The sequence below is a fragment of the Heterocephalus glaber genome, unplaced genomic scaffold, assembly GCF_053883595.1.
Source record: "Heterocephalus glaber isolate CG9 unplaced genomic scaffold, H.glaber_assembly_v1.0 deba00001523, whole genome shotgun sequence".
NCBI classification, from domain to species: Eukaryota; Metazoa; Chordata; class Mammalia; order Rodentia; family Bathyergidae; genus Heterocephalus; species Heterocephalus glaber.
In genome coordinates, this window is record NW_028258327.1 from 21,877,568 (window position 1) to 21,897,274 (window position 19,707).

Below are 19,707 nucleotides of genomic sequence, written 5' to 3' on the forward strand. Positions count from 1 at the left end.
TTCAGATATGCAGTTTCAGGTGTAATCATCAGAGCTGGTTAGTCAGGCATTCCAGATAGTGGTTCTTTTCAGAACCTTTTTTAAAGGGTTGGTTAACTACCTCAGTAGCAGAGGATTGAACTATACCCTGTCTGTACTGTACATAGAAAATCTTTGTAGATAAAAGCAAGGCTTGTTAAATATGATATGAGGGTAAGATTTTAATATACCAAATGTAACATTCTTAGTTGCCTTTAGTTTCAGAGGCTTGTAAGACTTCCTCATGACCATCATAACAGGCCTTGCTTTTGTCGTATTTTGTGGCTGAAAAAGCAGCCTTGCTTCTTCAGATATTGTAGTTATTTGGATGTATAATAGTTTAGCAAGATGTTACTTTTGTAAGACATCAGATGTTCAAAAAAAGTGCATCCGAACTTGTACTAAATACTGCAGTGTCCCTTTATAAAAAGTCAGACTAAAACTGACAATTGTACAGCAAAGCCTGACATTTGGATATTTTGAAGTTTTTTCATAAATCATAGAAATTAGTATATGGCTGTAGTTTAGCTTTTTAGGTAAAAGGTATGTTTCATTAGTGCATTTCTTATTGCTGGTCACTGTAAAAATGTGAATCAGCTTTCCATTTCTTATGCAGGTCATGATAACTTGTAGAGTAGAATACAGTCATTTGTGCTATGTTTTTAATTTTCTAAAGCACCTTGATGACAGTGAGTGTTCAGTGGTGAAGCATCCTCTATTGAATCACCCTCAAAAATTTTTTGCCAAGTCCTAAGTTGATAGCTTAAAGTCAAAAGTAAAATTATGGTTTATTAGGACTTGGTGTAAAGAAGTCCCTTCTCCCCTTCCCCAAAGGGATACTGCAGTTATATCACATACCCAATAGGCACCACAATGAAGATCAGAGCTTATACTTAATTAAGGTTTTATACACACCAGTTCCCCAGTAAATGCAAATTTAACAAGAAAATTAGACATGTCATATGTTCAAAATGCTCATGGCAAACAATCATTTTGCATTCCTGCAAATAAAATTGTTTTATACTGTAAGCTGGAGGCGAGTGTAACTTATTTTTGTAATAAAGTTTTTATTTTTTTTATGTGTCATTAATATAAATGTGTGTTAGTAGAGAAATCTTCTGGTTTAAAAACTTAGAATTGCACACATATCAGTATGTTTATTTGTACTTACATAATTTTAGACTAGTGGTTGCCAATAGCCTGTATGTTTCACATTAATTGGTTTTTTTGTTACCTTAATAAACCATTTTAGTATGTTGTATGTCAGTTACTGGGATAGCTGGGACATAGAGTGTAATTTAAAATTTGTCAATAAGTATTCATTGGAATATATGTAAATGTGCCTTGCCGGTTATTGAAACTTACCTACAAAATGAGTATGGGGTGACAAAAATTTGTTCCTGGTGCTTAATGAAACTTTCTGCCACTGATTTTATATATTACCCTGTGCTTTTTTAAAGTACATCTTTCAAATCTTAGTGTAAGTTTGAGGGCTACACAAAAAACATTTACATTTCATTGACATAGTGAGTATAATAGGTTGTGGAAAGTGGGTAAACTAAATGTAGCCTTCAGTAAAATTGAATCTCAGTGTAATCCTTGGTGCTGGCATTCCCAGGTCCAAGGATTTAAATGATCCCATCTAAGAGGTCATTGCCATGCCTATTGCCACTTAACTGTCATACCATTTTTTTAAGGGACACTGTCAAGGTGTTTTAAGTTAATTCTCAGAATTATTTGTTGGGCAGGTTTGTTTGACTTTAAAGTAAGAACTGCATTGTCAGAGTTGAAGATGAACACTTTTGTGATTTCACAAATGTGTTCTTTAAGAAAATATTAAAATGTGGAGCTTTGTGGGTTTCCAAGACTATTTGGCATTCTTAGCTTGGGGACTTGGGAGGGAAAAATGATGTTATAAAGAAATTGTGAAGAATTGATGGTTATGCTTAAAGAAGGGTAATGTAAACAGTGGTAATGAAATATATACACACTCAAGTGAAATTACTTGACAGTGTTCATTTGAATAACTGAATTCAAGCCATTATAATTTTAAAATTAAATATCATTTGCACTGTTCTGATAATGGGTGCAGTTTTTGAGCAATATAATCAGAGCTAAATATGCATGTAGTGATTAGTGATGTGAACAATTAAGTTCAGAAGAAATACTAACTGGTATTTTCAAACTTAAATTTCTATAGTAAAATCAGTATCAAACTTATCAGAGATCAAGGAAAACAGGCAATGCATATAATTTTGAATGTTGTGTGGCCTATAAAGCAATAATGCAATTTATATGGAATGTCATGGGATATGAGAAATGGAAATGCAAAAATAACTAATCCTTTAGTGAAATGTCAACATGTTAAAAGGGGGAATGTTAACTAATGTAGGTTATTGCTATTTGTGATTTGTCAATGGGTTCTTGGCTTTGACAGCTTCAAAGAATGGACAGATGACAAGTTAAAGAAACTTTGTATATATTATCAAGGAAAGGGTCTTAAATCCATTAGTTGAGGCCTTTCCTTTGGGTGAAAAGTGTATCCTTTAAAGTATTCTAATTGTTTAAAAGAACTTAGTTAACTAACCAAAACAGACGCAAGATTTTGTTTCTGCAGACTACTTGGCAATCAAAAGTGATCATTAATTTAGTTTTTCAGGTTTCAGAAAGTTGCTTTGTGGGAAAATTGTGTTATTTATATTCTCCCAAACATGGTTTTTGTGGAAGATTTTTTAGCCATTGCAGCTGAATCTTTGTTAAAACGAAGGGAGAATTGAACAGAGTTATTGCACACTCATGACACTTAGGTCATGAAACATTTTTTTAATGCTTACTGCAAATCTGACTTAAAATAGAAACTTTTTGTAAAATAACAACATTGAAATGGATTGATGGGGTGATCTAGATTATTCATTTGTATATAAAATATTTTTAAATGTTTATTTAACATTAGGATGAACATGAAACTACATGGACAGAATGTCTTTTTTTTTTGACTGCTAAGCTAAAAGTCAGTATTGATCAAAAACAGCAGAAGACCGCCATGTTACTACAGAATATGACAGTCTGTATTTCATGGGGAGAACTTAGAAAGTAGAAGGTCTTCAAGCATTAAGAGGGAGCGCTAACCCTAGAGTAAAGGATTGCCCAGATTCCTAAAACTTCAAAGAAAACCCACCGAGATTTTTTTCTCCCCAGTTATGTATACTATCAATTTTTTATCTAACTATAGGAATTCAATGGTGGGTATAAACTTAATGAATAAAGAACTTTAGCAATGATACATGAAAGTAAGTTGTGGGTGTGGTGTTAAAGGTCTCTTAGTCACTGATCATACCACTTAATAGGGCATGCCACTACTTAAGATATTAAGAACTAATACTCATAGACATTTTTAGGCAAATTAGTAGATGGACTTTTGGGGTCTGTCACTTTTTCAAGGTACTTAAATTAGCACCACAGTCTGCCTTCAGTAATACACCTAAAGTATTTTTCAGAAACAGAAGCATTCAGTTGGTAAAACAATGTTTTGCAAATGCAAATCAGTATTATTACTAACACTCTGGGTCAAAGATTAGATTTTTTAAATGATATTAATAGTAGTCTGGTAAACATTTAGAAGTCTGGCATTGAGAAACAAAAGCTTGTACCTGACTAGTATTTTAATTTAAAAATTTATTCTGTTAGCTTATTTAAATTCTTTTGCATTTATTTATCCATAGAATTTATATTTATTTCATTTCTTTCATCTCACTGAAAACTGTCTGCAGGCTCTTTGATTTGGATTAGATGTGTGAAGTACTGTCTTTTGCCAAAAACCTCAAATTACCTGGTTTTTTTTTTTTTTTTTTTTTTTAAACGTAGTGGGTTTGTGCTTGTTTGGAGATCAGTTCAAAAACTATCTGTACTATCCTGTACTGCCTCTGATGTTAAGATTTTATGTATAGCATAAGGAAGCTAGCTCTGACTATATTTTCCTAAGAATAAAGACCTATTTTTGTAGCATGTCTTAGGATCTCCAGGAGTCCAAGAATTATTGTGGGTGTCCTCCATTTCATCATATTCCACTTACCAGCTTATAAAGAGACACTTGTAATCTTTTAGAGATCTGTCACCTTTTGATAATGGATACATTCAAAGTAACTAGCCACAATGGTAAAAACAAATTCCCCAAGATACCCCCAATTGCCAAGTATATACACCCGGGAGAGGTATAGAATAAACATGTTGGGCTGGTCTTCATTTAATTTTAATTGTTGATGGAAATATTCTGTGGTCTTTTACATGCCATTGGAGTCACTGAAGTTATGATAATTTAGTTCTTCTCTGGGAACATAACTTGACCATAAAGTGTTTTCCATTCTCTGGTCTTTTATCATTGGCAAATAAAATTTCTTAGATGGAGGTTTGCAAGTAAACTCAGAGGAGAAGAAACAAATTGACCTGTCTTAATAAAATGCAGATTTACATAACTACAAATGAGATTAAGTCAACTCAGCTTAACGTGATTATTAAATTGATAAATCATTATCAAAGAATCGGACTTGTAAATATGTACAAGATATTTTAGCTCATAGCTCTAGGTTGGGAAGGAAATAGTAATACTGTTTTGGCCACTTCATCTGGGTATAACTTTTTAAGTTTTGTCACTTGGTGCAGATAACCTACTTAGGGTTACCAAGATACATGCTGATTAAAAATAAGCTTCCATCATTTCAGAAGTCATGGGAGTTTGAATAAGACTTTTTGGTGTGGGATAGGCCAATAAACTATTGGAATTAGCATCTTAAGGTGTTAGAGCTTTCTAGAATGTGTTTCTAAACACAAGCAATAAAGTTAGAACAAAATAAGTCATTTTAGAATAATACATCGTATTATTCTTTTTTCTTTGTTTACGAAGTAGTTTAAGTTGATAAGAATCGTAAAGGCTGTATCTGCAATGACCTGAGTTGTCATTTCTTGCTTTAGGCTTTCTGCTGTATTCTAAAAAGATTTATTTTGACAAAATTTAGAATTTTAGGATACCCAAGGGAATTGACATCTGTTATTTATGAACTAGTGCCAGTTTCTTTTTTAGGGCACAAGTCAAAGGACTTGGTATGGACAAACCATTGTTACAGATTAAAGAATAAATCAGGACAGGGCATGGTGGTACATGTAATCCCCAGCACTTGGGAGGCTGAGGCAGGAGGATCGCCATGAGTTCAAGGCCAGCCTGGATTACACAGTGAGACCCTGTCTCAAAAGCCCAAAAACAAAAAAATCAGGGTTTGTGAACAATATAAAATCTGTAGGAAAGAGTTTTGTAGATTCCACATGATAATAATCTGGTTTTACAAGGATAGAACCATGACATAGCAGAGGAGTTCTAACACACCTTGTCCTATTTGGTGGCTCATTTAATGGCAGTAACTTAAACTGAAATGAAATTCAAGTAATCGTGAGACTTAATGTAACACCTGAATGCAAAATTACTAAAACTAAATGGATCTGTATCATGACTAAACTGTTTAGACTTCACTGCTAAAATATCTTTGGTTGTTTTAATTGGAAGATTCAGGAATTAGTCCTATAAAATAACAACTTATTTAACTTGTCATAAAGAATTAGGTAAGCATATGCGCTAATCATGTATTTATTATCTGGAACGTGGTTGGAGGAGAACCAGAAATGAGCAATGTATTGTCATAGCTCATCTATAAAAACAATACATTTTCAGGTTCTATTCAGTAACACAACCTGTAGTAGAGTGTACTTAGGCAAATTTAGTTCATCTCCACTCCCCAACACTGGGAATTGAACCTAGGACCTTTGCACTGAGCTACATTTCCAGGCTTCAAATTTATGATCTTGCCTCAGATGGGATCACAGGCATGCGCCACCACACCCAGCAGTGTTAACATTTTAAATGAATGAATGTAAGATTCTCAAGATCCACATTTAAATTCTCAATCTGACACTTAAAACAGTTTTTCAAGTTAAGGGAACAGTTGGCCTTGTAATTTATGCACTGCCATATGGATTTGTTAATTGTTAAAAAGAAAACTGGAAGCTATTGTTTACATTTTCCTTAGAGAAAGAAGGTGTTCATAAGGTATCTGTAGGGAATCCAGCCTATCAGTTTTCCTTTATGCTGTTCAGTTTATTTTCATGTTGCTGAAGAAAAGTCTTGATAATATAAAGCCCATCTGTATTTCTTTATGAGGAAGTAGCACTACATGACTGAATTGTTATTTTGATGATTGAGTCTAGTTGGTTTTGAGTCCACAGGTTTTATAAGGTTCTTTTGCATAGCAATTTCAAGAGGAGAAAATAAACATGCAGGCTAGGTAAATAAAAGTGTAGTTCTTGAAAGCACCCATTTCTAAGTAATACACATTTATATTTTAAAGTAAGAATAGTTAACAGTTATATGAGTAGCTTTATACTTAACTACCAATTGGCAGGTAAAGTTACGTCATCTCAAAAGGAAATGGAATTTAAGGCATCCTCCCACTACCACATGTATCTAGTTTGAGCAGTGATTGGTAAATGTTATTCATGGTTTTGTGTTGTTAGCTGACATTTTAATTTCAAGTACTTTTTAGCTGTTTGTTTTTTGATGCTGGGGATTGAACTCACTGCTCAGCACGTGCTAATAAGCCAGTCCATGCTCTACCACTGAGCTACTCACCCAGCCCCACTGATAGCACTTTAAACAAAAAAAATTTTTTTGAGGTAAGGTCTTGCCATGTAGCCCAAGTTGCCCTTGAACCCACAGTTATCTAATTGCCTCAACCTCCCAAGGTTTGGGAAACTGGTGTGTGCCATCATGCCTGACAAAACAAATGTAAAGAACCTTTACATAGAATACATTCAGAGAGCACAAGATAGGAAAGTGCATATATTCCAGTCCATTCACAGAGGTAACTAGTTCTAGTGGTTACTTGTACCTGTTCCTAAGCTTAAGCATTTTGTCACCCATTGTGAAGAGTTTAATTTACACGAATCCTGTTTTAAATTCTTTTGGCTACATTTACTACTTTAAATACACATAAACCTTTCCTTTGCTTCTAACTCTTGTTGGCTGTTTTTTCTTTTTCTTTTTTTATTTTTTTGGTATCAGGGATTGAAGTGCAGGACCTTGTGCTTGCAAGGCAGGTGCGGTGCCATTGAGCTAAATCCCCAGCCCTAAATATTAAGACTTTCTCCCCTCACCACTCCCACCTTGTGCCTGCAAGGAAGGTGCAGTGCCCCTGAGCTACATTCCTGGCCCTGGCTGTTTTTTCGGATAGGTTTTTAACTAGCTTATACCTTGCCTCTATACCAAAGATGACCAGAACAACTTTTTTAGTTTCTGCAGTGGGGATTGAACCCAAGGACTTTGAGACAGGGTCTTGCTGAATCACTCAGGTTTCCAGGGCTAGACTGGAACTTGATTCTCAGTATACATTCTGATTTGCTAAAACATGTGCCTTTTAGAGGGCTCTTTATGTTCCATCACTTGCTTAAATTTATGCTGTTACTGTTGCATTTTTTAGGTCCACTGTTTCATAGATTCCTTTTGGTTTTGCTGCTCCATTTTGTTTCTGGTAGTTTCCAAGGCTATATGAACTGTAAACAATTATGCACACTTAGGGAAATGTCTCATCTGTGCTCTTCATTGACAGTTTGGATATAGGATTCTAGCTGCATTGTTAGTTTTCAGTCAGAACTTTGGAGGCATTGCTCTGTTGTTTGTAAGTGTCCAGGGTTACCAGTAAGTGTGATATAAGTACAGTTTTCTTTGTAAAACTTTTGCTGTTTTCTTTTGAAACTGTAGACAGCCCCCCCCCCAATTTGGTTTTCTAAAGTTTCACGAGACAACTCTACATAGGTTTTCATTTATTTTGGTTTGAAAGTCTAGTACTTTTGTTTCTAAGAATTTTGCTTTAAACTGTTTTCTAAATTTTCTCAAATTGTTATGTTTGGATTAAAAGACTTGGGCTAGATTTATTATCTGATGTTTAAATGTCCCCATCCAACACCCAGCTTTCATTGTATGTAATGGCTTTACATTTCAGTAGTTTTTTCTCTAAGCACTATCTTGGTAAGTTTTTTCCCCAAATTAAGAGGTCTTCCCATGTTGTCCAGGCTAGTGTGCATCAGCTATTCATCCCACTTTTTTTTGAAACAGGGTCTTGCTATATATAGTTTAGGCTGGACTTTACTCACTGTAGACCTGACTGGTCTCAAACTCAAGGCAGTCCTCTTGCCTCAGCCTCCGTAGTGCTGGGATTACATGCATTTGCCACTATGCCCTGCTTGACAATTTTTTTTTTTTAATGAGACGGTTTCACTGTGTTAGTTCAGACTGGCCTCTTAACTCAGCGATCCTCCTGCCTCAGTCTCCCAAGGGCTGAGATTACAGGTGTATGCCACCAAATTGCTCGCTTGGCAATCTTTTTGTGCACCTCATATTTCTAAAATGTTTGGTGGTTTATATTTGTGAAAGGCTATTTAGTAACATTTGTTACTGAGCCATCTATATGAGATGATGGACTGCAAGTTCTGTGTTAGAACATGGGGACTAATGGGCTTCATTTTTGGCAAAGTAGAGAGACAGGGTAAACTCAGAAGCACTCATTTGGGGGAGTTCTGATTTCACTTTGAGGGAGTTACACCTTAACTGCTGTTACACAACCACTGGTCACTTAAAATTTTTTCCCGTCACTCATTACAAACCAAGAGTGGGCTTTTCCACTTATTCCTCCCATGGACAATGCCTCTTGTTCTTTGTAGCCTGGTGAATGTGCTAGTTTTTTAATAGAACTGGGGAGTGGCACATTGTCCCTGAATTTATTAGGAGAAACCATCTTTATTGGTCACTTTTGTATTTTGTATCACTGTTTAAAGTAGTCTAGGAAAAGTTCTGAGGAAATCTTAATTGAAAACAACACCTATTATGCAAAACTACATAGAGGATATTTAGTGACTGAGGTTGCAAGTTAAGTACATTATTGACTGTGCAAAGCAGTTTTTTATTAGTACATGTTTGCAGTACATGATTACATTCATGGTGGGGAGTTGGTACATGTACATAAAACATTTTAATTCTTTTTTGGCCCCCTTTTTCCTTCCCTCCATTTCTTGGTTCCCTTAAAGCAGTATATTTTGAAAGATGTCTTTGGGAATAGGAATTTACTTTCATGTCTTCCTATTTTGCTAGATAATGAGACTTCATTTTTATCGTGGCAGTGATTTCTCAAAACTGATTTCCAGGTTTGATGAGTCCCGTTTAATCTTGTGGAATCTACAAAATATATGGTGTTGTCTTTGTATAAAGGACATATATACTGTTGTCTTTGAGGAGTATAAATCCTCCAAAACTTTTCTACTTAAAGGCAAATCAAACATCTTGGCATTTTGGTAGACCTAAGTACCTCTTCCAGCCATTAAAGCATTATTTCTTAATTAGGTGCTATGGTATTAAATATTAATTGGCTATATTGATATTAAAATTAATGATAAAAAGGTAGAAACACACCAAGGTTTTTGGTGCCAAAAACTGACAGATTTTTTCTAGTGGTATTAGTATTTATCCTGTTACACAATACATATGTACATATACTCATAGATCTTAGTAAAGTAGTAGACCTAGATCTTTAGTTTAAAATTGATGGGTATCTGGTACTATGTGGTTGCAGTTGTCTATTTTTGTATTCATAAGGATTTTTCATTCTGGTAACCTGATTTGGCCTGTGTTTCCATTTTTGACATAATCTTGGAAAGATACAGATTCCTGAAGTAAAAATCCTGCCTGTGCTCTAATGTAGTCCCATAATTTCAATGACAGGTTCCACCCCCCTCCCCCTTGATGTTTTTTTAGCTCTCAACATTGAGATACAGTTGTCTTTATAATAAAATGCCTAGAGGGGTTGTTTGTATCTTTTTTGCTTCATACTTTTTTGTGAAAGCTTTCACAAAATACAAGAAATGCTACATTAAAATACTGCTTATTCACACTAATGCCTTACATGTGTGAACAATCTGGTACATGATTTTGATGTTACTACTTAATTACTTTTTTAGGTCAAGAGTAGAGTAAATATTTCTTATAGGCTGATACTGGAACCTCTACATTATGATGAAATCTATCCAGCCTTCATTATAGACAGTATACAAACCATTATTGCAAGATCCCTGAATTAATGTGTTAATGTACTAGGTGGGAATAAACCTGAGTGGTGTAAGATGTCAACTAACATGGATCTATTTCTGTGGTAGTAATTTAATCTTTAGATATGTTTAGTTTAAGTATTCTGAAATTGTACAAACAGCTTAGTTCATGTAATATGCTAATATATTAAATCTATCAGGAAATATAAGGCAGTCTTAACTGCTAAACTAGCTTCCTATATTTTGTCAATTCAAATGTTCTCTAAAAGTTAGTTAGCATGTAACCCAAAAATAGCATAGATGTTTTCCTAAGTTCCAGTGATTATCCTCTATCCTCCCCCAAAAATAGGATGAAATCCTACATATTTATCAGAATAAAAGCACTTTTTCTGTACCTTTTTCTAGTGAGCTTGGTAGTTTCATAATCATAAGTGGGATTTCTTATCACATATAAAATTTTTATTTTAAAGCTTTAACCTTTATGGTATGGACATTACATCAGTCTTCTTAACTCTTGGCACTTTACTGGTTTTCTAATGTCTTGACTGCTCCATTCTTTCTTGTCCTTATTTTTTCCTTTGCCTCTTTATACTTGTCTCCCTTGATTCTATCTGCAATATAGCTTCATGTTATGTCTACATGTGTTCTCTTTTTGTCAAGGTTTGCTTGATCTATTGTGTGTAGTTCTGCATTTCACCTGTCTACTATACATATTAAGGGGCTCCTCTCTTAGCAGTTATGTCCTGTTAATTTACCTTATCACAGTGATCATTCACTATTTCTTTTTTTTGGTACCAGGGATTGAACTTGGGACCTTGTCTTGTGCTTGCGAGGCAGGTGGTGGCACTATTGAGCTAAATCCCCGGCCCAAAAGTAGAATTTTTTTTTTTGGTACTGGGGATCAAACTCAGGACCTTGCGCTTGAGAGGCAGGAGTGATCATTCACTTACCAAACAGGTCTGAAATTTATTTTGTATCCAAGTCCTACTCATCCTTTAGGAAGTACAGATCTGGCTAAATTCCTTATTTACAAATATGTTAAATGGTTCCTAAAGACCATATTTTTAAATGGCAATTTAGTTATGTTTCCAGATCTACAATCTATAACTGCAGAAATAAAAAAAATTTACTCAGTATAAAGTTTTCAGTTTGACCCAGTTCATCATTCTAGCTTTCTCTTTCATAAATACTGTCTGAATAAACTGCTTCATCTTGTCTTCTCTTTGTCTCACCTCATATATTTGATGTCTTAAAATTCTACCACACCCTAAGCTAACCTCTTAAAAATTCTCTTCAACCAAAATAGGTAAAACCCTACTGTAGCCACATTAAAACAATCAACAGCAAATGTCTGAGGAACATGTACAGTTTGGTGAATATCAAGGTAAAAGATCTATTGTTGCCTTCTAGGGGATTAAATAAGGCTATTAGCTGATATTTCTCCATTACTGTTGCTATATGTTTTGTGATCTAGTTAATTATGAGTAAAAAAACAATTTACACTGGGTGTGGTGGCACACGATTGTAATACCAGCATTTTGGAGGCTGAGGCAGGATGATTTGAGGCCAGCCTGGGGTTTATATAGCAGGACTCTATCTAATATAAAGTAAAAAAAAATAGTGTGGTGGTGCAGGCCTGTAAGCCCAGCACTCAGAAGGCTGATGCAGGAGGATTGCTGTTTGACTTTGAGCCAGCCTGAACTATATATAATGAGACCCTTCCTCAAAAGAAAAAAATCCAAACATAAAAATAAACTTCTGTTTGAAGGTAACTTTGGGAACAAAGGTACTGTTTTGATAATGTGGCAACGTTTGACTTGCAAGAATATTCAGAACCATTTATTACTGCTACTATTCCAATTCATTTTCTTGCTTAAGTATTCATTATAACCTTTACCAGTTTCCATCGTGATAAATAATAGTTTTATATTGCTTTGCACATGAAATAAGCATAATAGTGGGTAAAAGCTATGAAACTTGGCAGAGGCCACATACTTAAATATATCAATTTGGGCTGGGGAGTCTGCTCAGTGGCGCCGCGCCTGACTTGCAAGTGCAAGGTCCTGAGTTCACTCTCTGGTGGTGGTGGTGGGGAATCAATTTAAGAATAATGTGTGATGGGCCGGGGATTTTAGCTCAGTGGTTTTGCCACCTGCTGCACAAGCGCAAGGACCTGAGTTCGATCCCTAGTACCAAAAAAAAAAAAAGAATTATGTGTATTAGCAACAGTTGAAAACAGGTTTTGTTTTGAGTTGTGCTGTGCTGGGGATCAAACCCAGGGTGCTGTACATGCTGGGCAGTGGCTTTACCATTGAGCTGTATCCCTGCCCAGAAACTCAGAATTTGAAAGGTCCTGGTTACATAGGGAAATTTGCATTGTTAGGGGCACTTTATTTTTAAGCTCAAGAAATAAAGTTAGTCTTTTATAAGGTTTTTTGTTTTTAAAAAGAATGATAAAACTGCTCTCTGATCATCTGGAGATAGTGGAGTTCTTAATTGAATACTTAGGGACACCTTTAACTTTCATAAAATAGAATATAGGCCTTACGGTTTTTTGGTAATGCAGAAAATTGACTACTTTAGAATCCTTCATGTGAGTTAAACCAAATTTAAATGGTAATTGTTTTTGAATATGTAGGGGAAGTTTTTCAATAAAAATTTCCAAAATTATTTTACTCAAAATTTCTACTGGGAAATACTGTATTGAATTTTATTTTCTTATAGCTGGAATCAGCTTTTCAAATCAAAATCAGCTTTTTAATGAAGGTAAAACTGATTTTAATTATATGATGGCAACCTTACTACTAGAATTAGAATTGAAATGCTAGCATGAGTGATGTTCACAATTCTGAACAAAGCCCAGTTGCATGGTTTGTGTCACATCAAAGTGTTTTAATTTTTGTATTTTTGGAAATAGAGGAAAGAGGAAGAATTGCAGAGCTTTTCTAAAATATTTTCAGACGTTACTGAAGTGAGTATATCTGAAATGATAAATACTATTCTTTTTGTGAAAAGAGGCCATGTCTAACATAAGAATCAGAGTCTTAAGCAGTAACTTAGTGGATAAAAAGCATTCGCTATCTCTTACTGTTCCAGTGTAAATCAGGTGGTATGAGCACATTTTCAGTTACCAAGCCATAACTAATAATTTACATTTTCTGAAGAACAATAACTGCCTGCTTCCATAAAAGATTTGAAAGGCTGATCTATCATAACTTAGGAATAAGTTGACAAATGTGAAATGCTTAAATTTTTGGTGCTCAGAGTACTCAATTTCATAGTGATAAAATAGATTTTACTCAGGGAAAATCTGCACTTGAGCCACAGATTTTATAAAGTTTAGTTCTTTGTGTTTTCCTACTGGAGCTTTTACCTCATGGCCACAGAAGTAAGAGTTAAACATGAAACTAATATATCAACTGCATTTTAAACATCTCAGACATCTATAAAAACTAAAGTGTTCCTTTTCTGTGAATTAGGTATTGTTCATTATAATGAGTTCCTTTTTTTTAAATGAAGGACAGGCACTTTTCTTGAGGTAGGAACAGCCTCTTTTACAGGCACTATATATTCAGATATATAGGCCTGGCTTGCAGGGAGGCTATAAAAATAACATGAATGCCACGAATGGTAAAATGTGGACCTTGATTTTATGAAACAGGATAAAATGAGGGCTTTGAAAATGTATTTCCATGCTCCACAAATTATGAGGAGTGCTGCCAGAGGAAGGGACTGAGATTGCTCCCAGGGGTAGTGTATGTATGTATTTTTCCTTTTCTTCAAGCAAATGTGTGCCTCAGGCCATACAAGTAATAGACCTCAAAATGTTAAAATCTAGTTAGAATAGGAGAGGGAGAGAGAGAACGTATTTGTTGTGGGAATTGAATCCAGGACCTCCCTATTCCCTATGCTAGGCACACTACCACTGAGCCATATATTCAGCCCATCGTTAAGTAGGCAAAATACCCAGATTCAAGTATTTAACCTTACCTTTCAAATTTCTACAGCAACATAAAAAGCAATTTGTGCAGTTTGCTGATGGGGTGGAGAAAATAAGGTTGAACTAAGTGGAAACATTTTAGATACTTAAACATTGCCTAGTCCTGCATGACTTCTGAATTTTAAGGAAAGTGGAGATAAGTCCTTTTGCTCAACTTCTTCCCACAGGCCTTTCCAGATCCTCACTGGCTGAAAACTTCCCCTGTCCTCCCCTCCTTTTTTTGGAGACAGGATTTCATTATGTAGTCAAGGCTGGCCTTGAACTTACTATGTACTGTGTAGACCAGGCTGGCCTCGAACTCAAGATCCTCCTGCCTCCCAAGTGCTAAGGGAATACAGGTATGCACCACCACTTATGTCTTAATTACCTGTCATTTAAGAATACAGTCTATATATAAATCTCCCCTGTATTAAATACATTATTTCTATGTGTGACTTGTCTCCACTAGATTGTAAGCCTTTGGAGGTCAGCAAAAGACATCTAAATTAATTGTATCTTCCACCACATCTTGCACAGTGCCTTACACTTGCTATTCAATAAATATTAAAATAATGGACATATTACTGGGTTGCAGTTTGATATCTATGAGGCCTTTAGACAATGCATTACTTTTTAAAAAAAAATTTATAGTTTGTAAACATCTGGCATACGATAAATGTAGCATTTACAAAAAATGTACACTTAATTGTTCTAGCTCAACAGATGAGTCTAGAACAGCACTAATAGAAATTAATGTAAGCTACATGAGTAATTTTGAATTTTCTAGCCACATTAAACTTATTTAGCCCATTTGCAAAATAATATATAATCAAGTTGTTAAAAATTGAGATATTTTCTCTTCTGGTTGTCATGTCTGATGTGTGATGTGTATTTTACATTTAGAGCATGTGTCTGTTTAGACAAGCCACCTTCAAGTGCTCAACAGCCACAATGAGGCTAGCGGCTACAGTACTGAACTATAATAGCACGTCAGGGCAGGGCACAAACTTCTTAGGACTTCACTTTTCTGTAAGGCATCTTAATAGTTTGGGTTCAATATCATTTTCATTTTAGATTGTTATAATCCACATAAAAGCTACTTGGTTCAGCTATTTTCTGTCCTGTTAATAAAGTTTATTTTTTAAACTAAGTGTTGTATGAGGCACTTTACACTCAATTTAATCTTCCCCCAAACTTATCAGGAAGGTAACTGTTTTAGAAGTGAGACTGTATGGGCAGAGACACTGTAGAGTTGAGCTTGATCAATAACCTGTTAGTGGGAGGTGCAGGTGGCTCTAGAACCAGAATGTGTTGTGGATATTCCATATTCCACAGTACTTCAAAACTTAATACAAGGTTGGAAGAAAACTGCAAGCTCTGTATCCGAGTGTAAAAATGGATGACTGTAAGACTAGTTATTTCTGCTAAGAAATGGAAGAAGTCTGGCTATGATGTAAAGATGTAATTTGAACAGAACTGAAAATACTTTGTCTTATACGATATACTGGCTCTTGGTAAAAGTTGAACAGTAATTTCAGAAAAAGCCTTTAAGGGTTCAGATGTTTTAAACAGGATAAAATAAAATTTACCAGACAAGTTCATAAAGTAACAAGTGTAAAGCACTCAAATCCATAGTAGCACATGAAACAACATACATCTTTTAAATTTTAATACAGCCCTAACTATAGCTCTAGCAGGTTCATAGAAAAAAGTTTTAGATAATTGAAGGAGCGCAGAAGTAAAATTAGTGTTACATATGTACCTCAACTTTTTAAAGTTTAGGCTCTCCAATGATGTTACACTGGAGTTTTAAAAAACTGATCACATATAGAACAATATATTTGTGGTGTTACTGTGAAAAGTAAAACCTAATGGTGAGGATCAGTGAAATGTACACTCCCATAATACCATTGCGGAATTGGTACCACCAGTCTACAAAGAAATTTTACAATATGTATCAACGATGTTAATGTTCCTCCTTTGACCCAGTAATTCTATTTTAAGTTGATCCTAAAGAAATTAAGAGGCCGGGCATGATGGTCCACCCCTTAGGCGGCTGAGGCCGGAGGATGGAGGAGAGTTGGAGGCCAGCCTGAGTAACAGAGGGAGACCCTGTCTAAAAAAAAAAAAGAGTTATGGTCAAGGACGTTGTGAACTTAAGCGGTTAGCGATAACTGAATAAAGGATGGTACATTCTGAAAAGGAAAATAACATTGATGATCTGTTTTTGGAACATGAGAAAATATCCGTGGAACCATACATCATGTTTTTTGTTTTCCTAAAAAAATTCCTTTCTGAGCGTGTCTTCCCCATTTTGAAGGAAGAAGAACCTAGGGAACAGCTATGACAGGCAGCATGAAAGTGCCAGCTCTGGTGTTAGAAAGGTTTCAAATCCTTGTTTCAGAAACCAAGATCTCTCTCTCAGTAATGTGGGTGTACCTACACCAAGGGGGGGGGGTGTATTAAAAAGTGCTTAGCGCCGCCTAAATAAATTTTAGCTATTAATAGCAATGTCTTCCTGCACCTCAGAATTGCAGAGAATATGTAAGTTTAAATTTAGAAACATGACCAATTAGTAAACAAGAGTGGAATAAGGGACTTAACCTAGCCTGCCAACTTGCTTCTTCCTCCAAACATGGATTTTGCTTAGGCTCCTGGGGGCGCTCCCGGAGCTGAGCTGCACCTTGCTTGTGAGGCGCACCTAAGAAGCTCTCTTCTAGGGGTGGAGGCCGGGTAAATAAAATCCCTCGGCCTTCCAGGGCTATTTCACTCGCCACTCCGCAGCCCCTAGGCTTCCCCTTTTAAACTGAGGGCTCTAAAACGTCCCTGCCTCCACTATCTTGGGCGCTGCTCTATGAGCTTCAGTCACCTGGAGCTGGGTGACTGGACGAGGCGGGTGGTGGGGCCCGACCATGGGCTCCACCCCACCACGGGCTTGCGTCGCCGACTACAGTTCCAGGGTACCTCGCGAGTGTCTGGCGCCCCGCAAGCTGCGCCGGGCGGCTGCATTTCTGCTGTGTTCCAACAACCATTTACGCTGGGCAGGAGGCTACCGCGCGCTAGGCTTCCCCTCGATTTCCGGCACAGGCTGGGCCTAGTACAGTCCAGTCCTCCACGGAAGTCCCGCGCGGCTCTGAGCAGGAAGGCGGAGCTGCAGGATGTGGAGACGCCGCGTGGGGTGGTGACCTCGGGCGCGTTGTGCGGCCTTCCTGGCGGGGACAGCGGCCGCGCACGCGCTGGGGGTGGGGGACTTCGGGGGCGGGGCCTAGGGCGACTGCAGCTGGCTGCGACGGTCTGCGCTGGGTGGCTATGTGGGTCCGCCGGCCGGCGGGGCGGGAACAAGGAAGTTTGACCGGGGTCGCCTCCCCCTCGGCCTCAGCGGGCGGTGCCGCTTCAGCTGCGCAGACTGAGATGGTGTCGTGGGTGCGGACGATGGGGGAGAAGCTGAAGCAGCGGTTGCGACTGGACATGGGACGTGAGATCTGCCGCCAGTACCCGCTTTTCTGCTTCCTACTGCTTTGCCTCTGCGCCGCCTCTCTGTTCCTCAACAGGTACCGCCGCAGAGCGGAGCCCAGCGGGCGGCTTCCAGGGTGGAGGCGGCAGGTCCGCGCAGCTGCAGGCCGCGGGCGGGATTGCGCTCGGGCTGTGCCGCCCGGGCAGCCGGAAGTGCGGGCCGTGCGGGCCGTGGGGGCCCAGGGCGTCCAAGTTACCTGCCCCCATTCTTACCTTTTTTTCATGCCGTTCTCAAATGTGGTCTTCTTCATCGATGTTTTTCTGGAGTGAGGCCTGTGTGCCCGGCTCTGTCTGCTTCGATGCAGAGGCGGTCCCGTCAGCTGACGGAGGAGGGTTCAAGGTCCAGTCGCTGTCACAGCTTTGGGGCAAAGCTCCTTGCCGCGGCGCTCACCCACGCCCGCCCTCCCGCATTCTTAGCTCGCAAAGTTTCTGCAGTTGGTTTTAAAAAAGGTCATAAGGATTTCTTGAAGTGAGAAAGCAAAATAATGCCCATCTCAGTATCTCTAAAGGACTGAGGAAAAAAAAAGCTGAAATATTGTGAAAAGTTAAAATTGACGAATGTAGTTGACATTTTGAGATCGGAGGATTTTTGCCACTGAAAGAAGGTTGTGGATTACCTTCATTTTGATATTTCAAGAAATGGTCTGCATAGAGTATATTCCCATGGTGTTTTCTCTGATGTTTGGAACATAAAACTATTTTTACTCTTTATCTTGTGATGATTGATCCCCAAGGATAACAGGAAAGAATGCTCAAGGAATTTGGTAACTTAATTTCACCGTAACGGTAACCGTTTTTTGTGACTATGCTGTAGTTGGGCTTTTTTTTTTTTTTTTGGTTCGGGGGATCGAACTCCTGACCTTGCGCTTGCGAGGCAGGCTTCGGAACCACTGAGCTAAATCCCTAGCACCTTGGTTTGGCTTCTTTCTTAATTGAGGCTTTGCTTTCTTTTTGATTCTGGGTTTGAACAATAATTGTTTTTTGTTTGTTTTGTTTTTGAGACAAAGTCTCACTAAATTCAGACTGGCCTTGAACTGCCTGTGTAGCCCAGACAGACCTCGAACTCCTGGTATTCCTCCTGCCTGAGCCTCCTGAGTGCTGGGATTACAGGCATGCAACACCACGCCTGGCTTGAACAATAATTGGATTTGAATAGTGAATGATAATTTATTGAGAAACATGCTTTGATTGTGATGGTGAGGTGTTTATAAGAGTATGAGAGAAGTGGGGTCCTAACGAGTAAAAACTGTTTGCAAGGAGCCATCAGACTATATGTGGAGAATGTTTAAACTTGAAAAATTTATTACAGTACAAGACACATTGCCATTAAACACCTTGAAAATACTCCCCCTCACTTTGAACACACTTATATTGTTCTTGCCACTCTCTGAAGCAGTTCTGGAAGTCTTTCCTGGGTTTACAAGGTGTGATTAAAAATACAGTGACTGCTGCTGCTGAGTGCCATCCAGTGAAAAGGCAGGCTGCTAAGGACATCATGATGTGTCTTTACGTATACCTTATTCACTGGATCTGGCCCTGTGACTGTTCCCAAAATGATCACGGAAGGTAAATGTTTCCAATCAATTTAGGACATGGATACAGCCACAGCAGTGCAACTAAAGACAGCTGATTTCCAGAGCAGCTCCAGAAAGTAGCAATAATGATGGGATAAGTGTGTTCAAATCAAGGGGAAATGTTTTGAGGAAAGTTCATGATAATGTGCCATTTATTGTAATAAATCTTTACACACGTATGTTTTCTGGACTCAGCTCACTAAGTTATCACTTTTTGTTATCTAGGAGGTATTCCAAGCTAAATTAATGTTCATTGTGAACAAAATAGAAACTTTATATGTTTATTAAGTTTTGTGCAGGAATTGTATCTCTTTGGGAACTGGGTCACTTTAGGTCTGCAAGGTCAGACAACCATGTAGTAGAAGCAGGTTGAACTAGAATTCTGAGGTCACCAGTCTACAAAATCATAGCGTCTAGTGTTAGGTGTTGTTAAGAGGTCATAGAATGCCGTCTGATTTGTGTACCATTTGATCTTTGTCATGTATT

The 19,707-nt window shown here is 37.5% G+C and overlaps 3 protein-coding genes across 20 annotated transcripts in view; 2 read left to right on the plus strand and 1 right to left on the minus strand.

The window, feature by feature from the left end:
- The window catches only part of Syncrip (synaptotagmin binding cytoplasmic RNA interacting protein), a 35,599-nt gene extending 31,574 nt beyond the window's left edge, over positions 1-4,025 (plus strand). For all 4 annotated transcript variants that reach the window (XM_087188073.1, XM_087188071.1, XM_087188072.1 and 1 more), the window contains one exon: positions 1-4,025. This exon is cut by the window's left edge. The gene's annotated coding sequence lies outside the window, so the exon portion shown is untranslated.
- LOC147824998 (uncharacterized) lies at positions 3,825-17,987 on the minus strand. Of its 2 annotated transcripts, none has more exons than XM_087188077.1 (3): positions 17,861-17,987; positions 17,099-17,285; positions 3,825-16,250 (listed from the first exon to the last, which is right to left on the minus strand). In XM_087188077.1, the coding sequence occupies exons 1-3, from the start codon at positions 17,896-17,898 to the stop codon at positions 16,134-16,136; spliced, it is 342 nt and encodes a 113-aa protein (XP_087044203.1). In that variant the 5' UTR covers positions 17,899-17,987; the 3' UTR covers positions 3,825-16,133. The 2 variants fall into 2 exon arrangements, with proteins under 2 accessions (XP_087044203.1, XP_087044202.1); XM_087188076.1 differs by having other exon boundaries at positions 17,004-17,285.
- Positions 17,381-19,707, plus strand: part of Snx14 (sorting nexin 14) — a 74,782-nt gene continuing 72,455 nt past the window's right edge. For 11 of the 14 annotated variants that reach the window (XR_015441552.1, XR_015441550.1, XR_015441551.1 and 8 more), the window contains exon 1: positions 17,381-17,685. Coding sequence is in view for 11 of the 14 variants with exons in the window: in XM_087188058.1 (XP_087044184.1) it covers positions 17,444-17,685 (242 nt within the window). In the remaining 3 variants the exon portion in view is untranslated. The remainder of the gene's footprint in view (positions 17,686-19,707) is intronic. The other 3 variants (XM_087188059.1, XM_087188062.1, XM_087188067.1) reach the window with 1 other exon arrangement.

Coding starts and splice junctions, on each gene's coding strand:
- LOC147824998 (XM_087188076.1), bottom strand. CDS start 17,898: ATGAAGAAGACCACATTTGAGAACGGCATGAAAAAAAG. Junction 17,286..17,860: donor GAGAACGGCATGAAAAAAAG/GTAAGAATGGGG, acceptor CACATCCTGCAG/CTCCGCCTTCCTGCTCAGAG. Junction 16,251..17,003: donor GTCCAGTCACCCAGCTCCAG/GTGACTGAAGCT, acceptor TTTTTTTTTTAG/ACAGGGTCTCCCTCTGTTAC.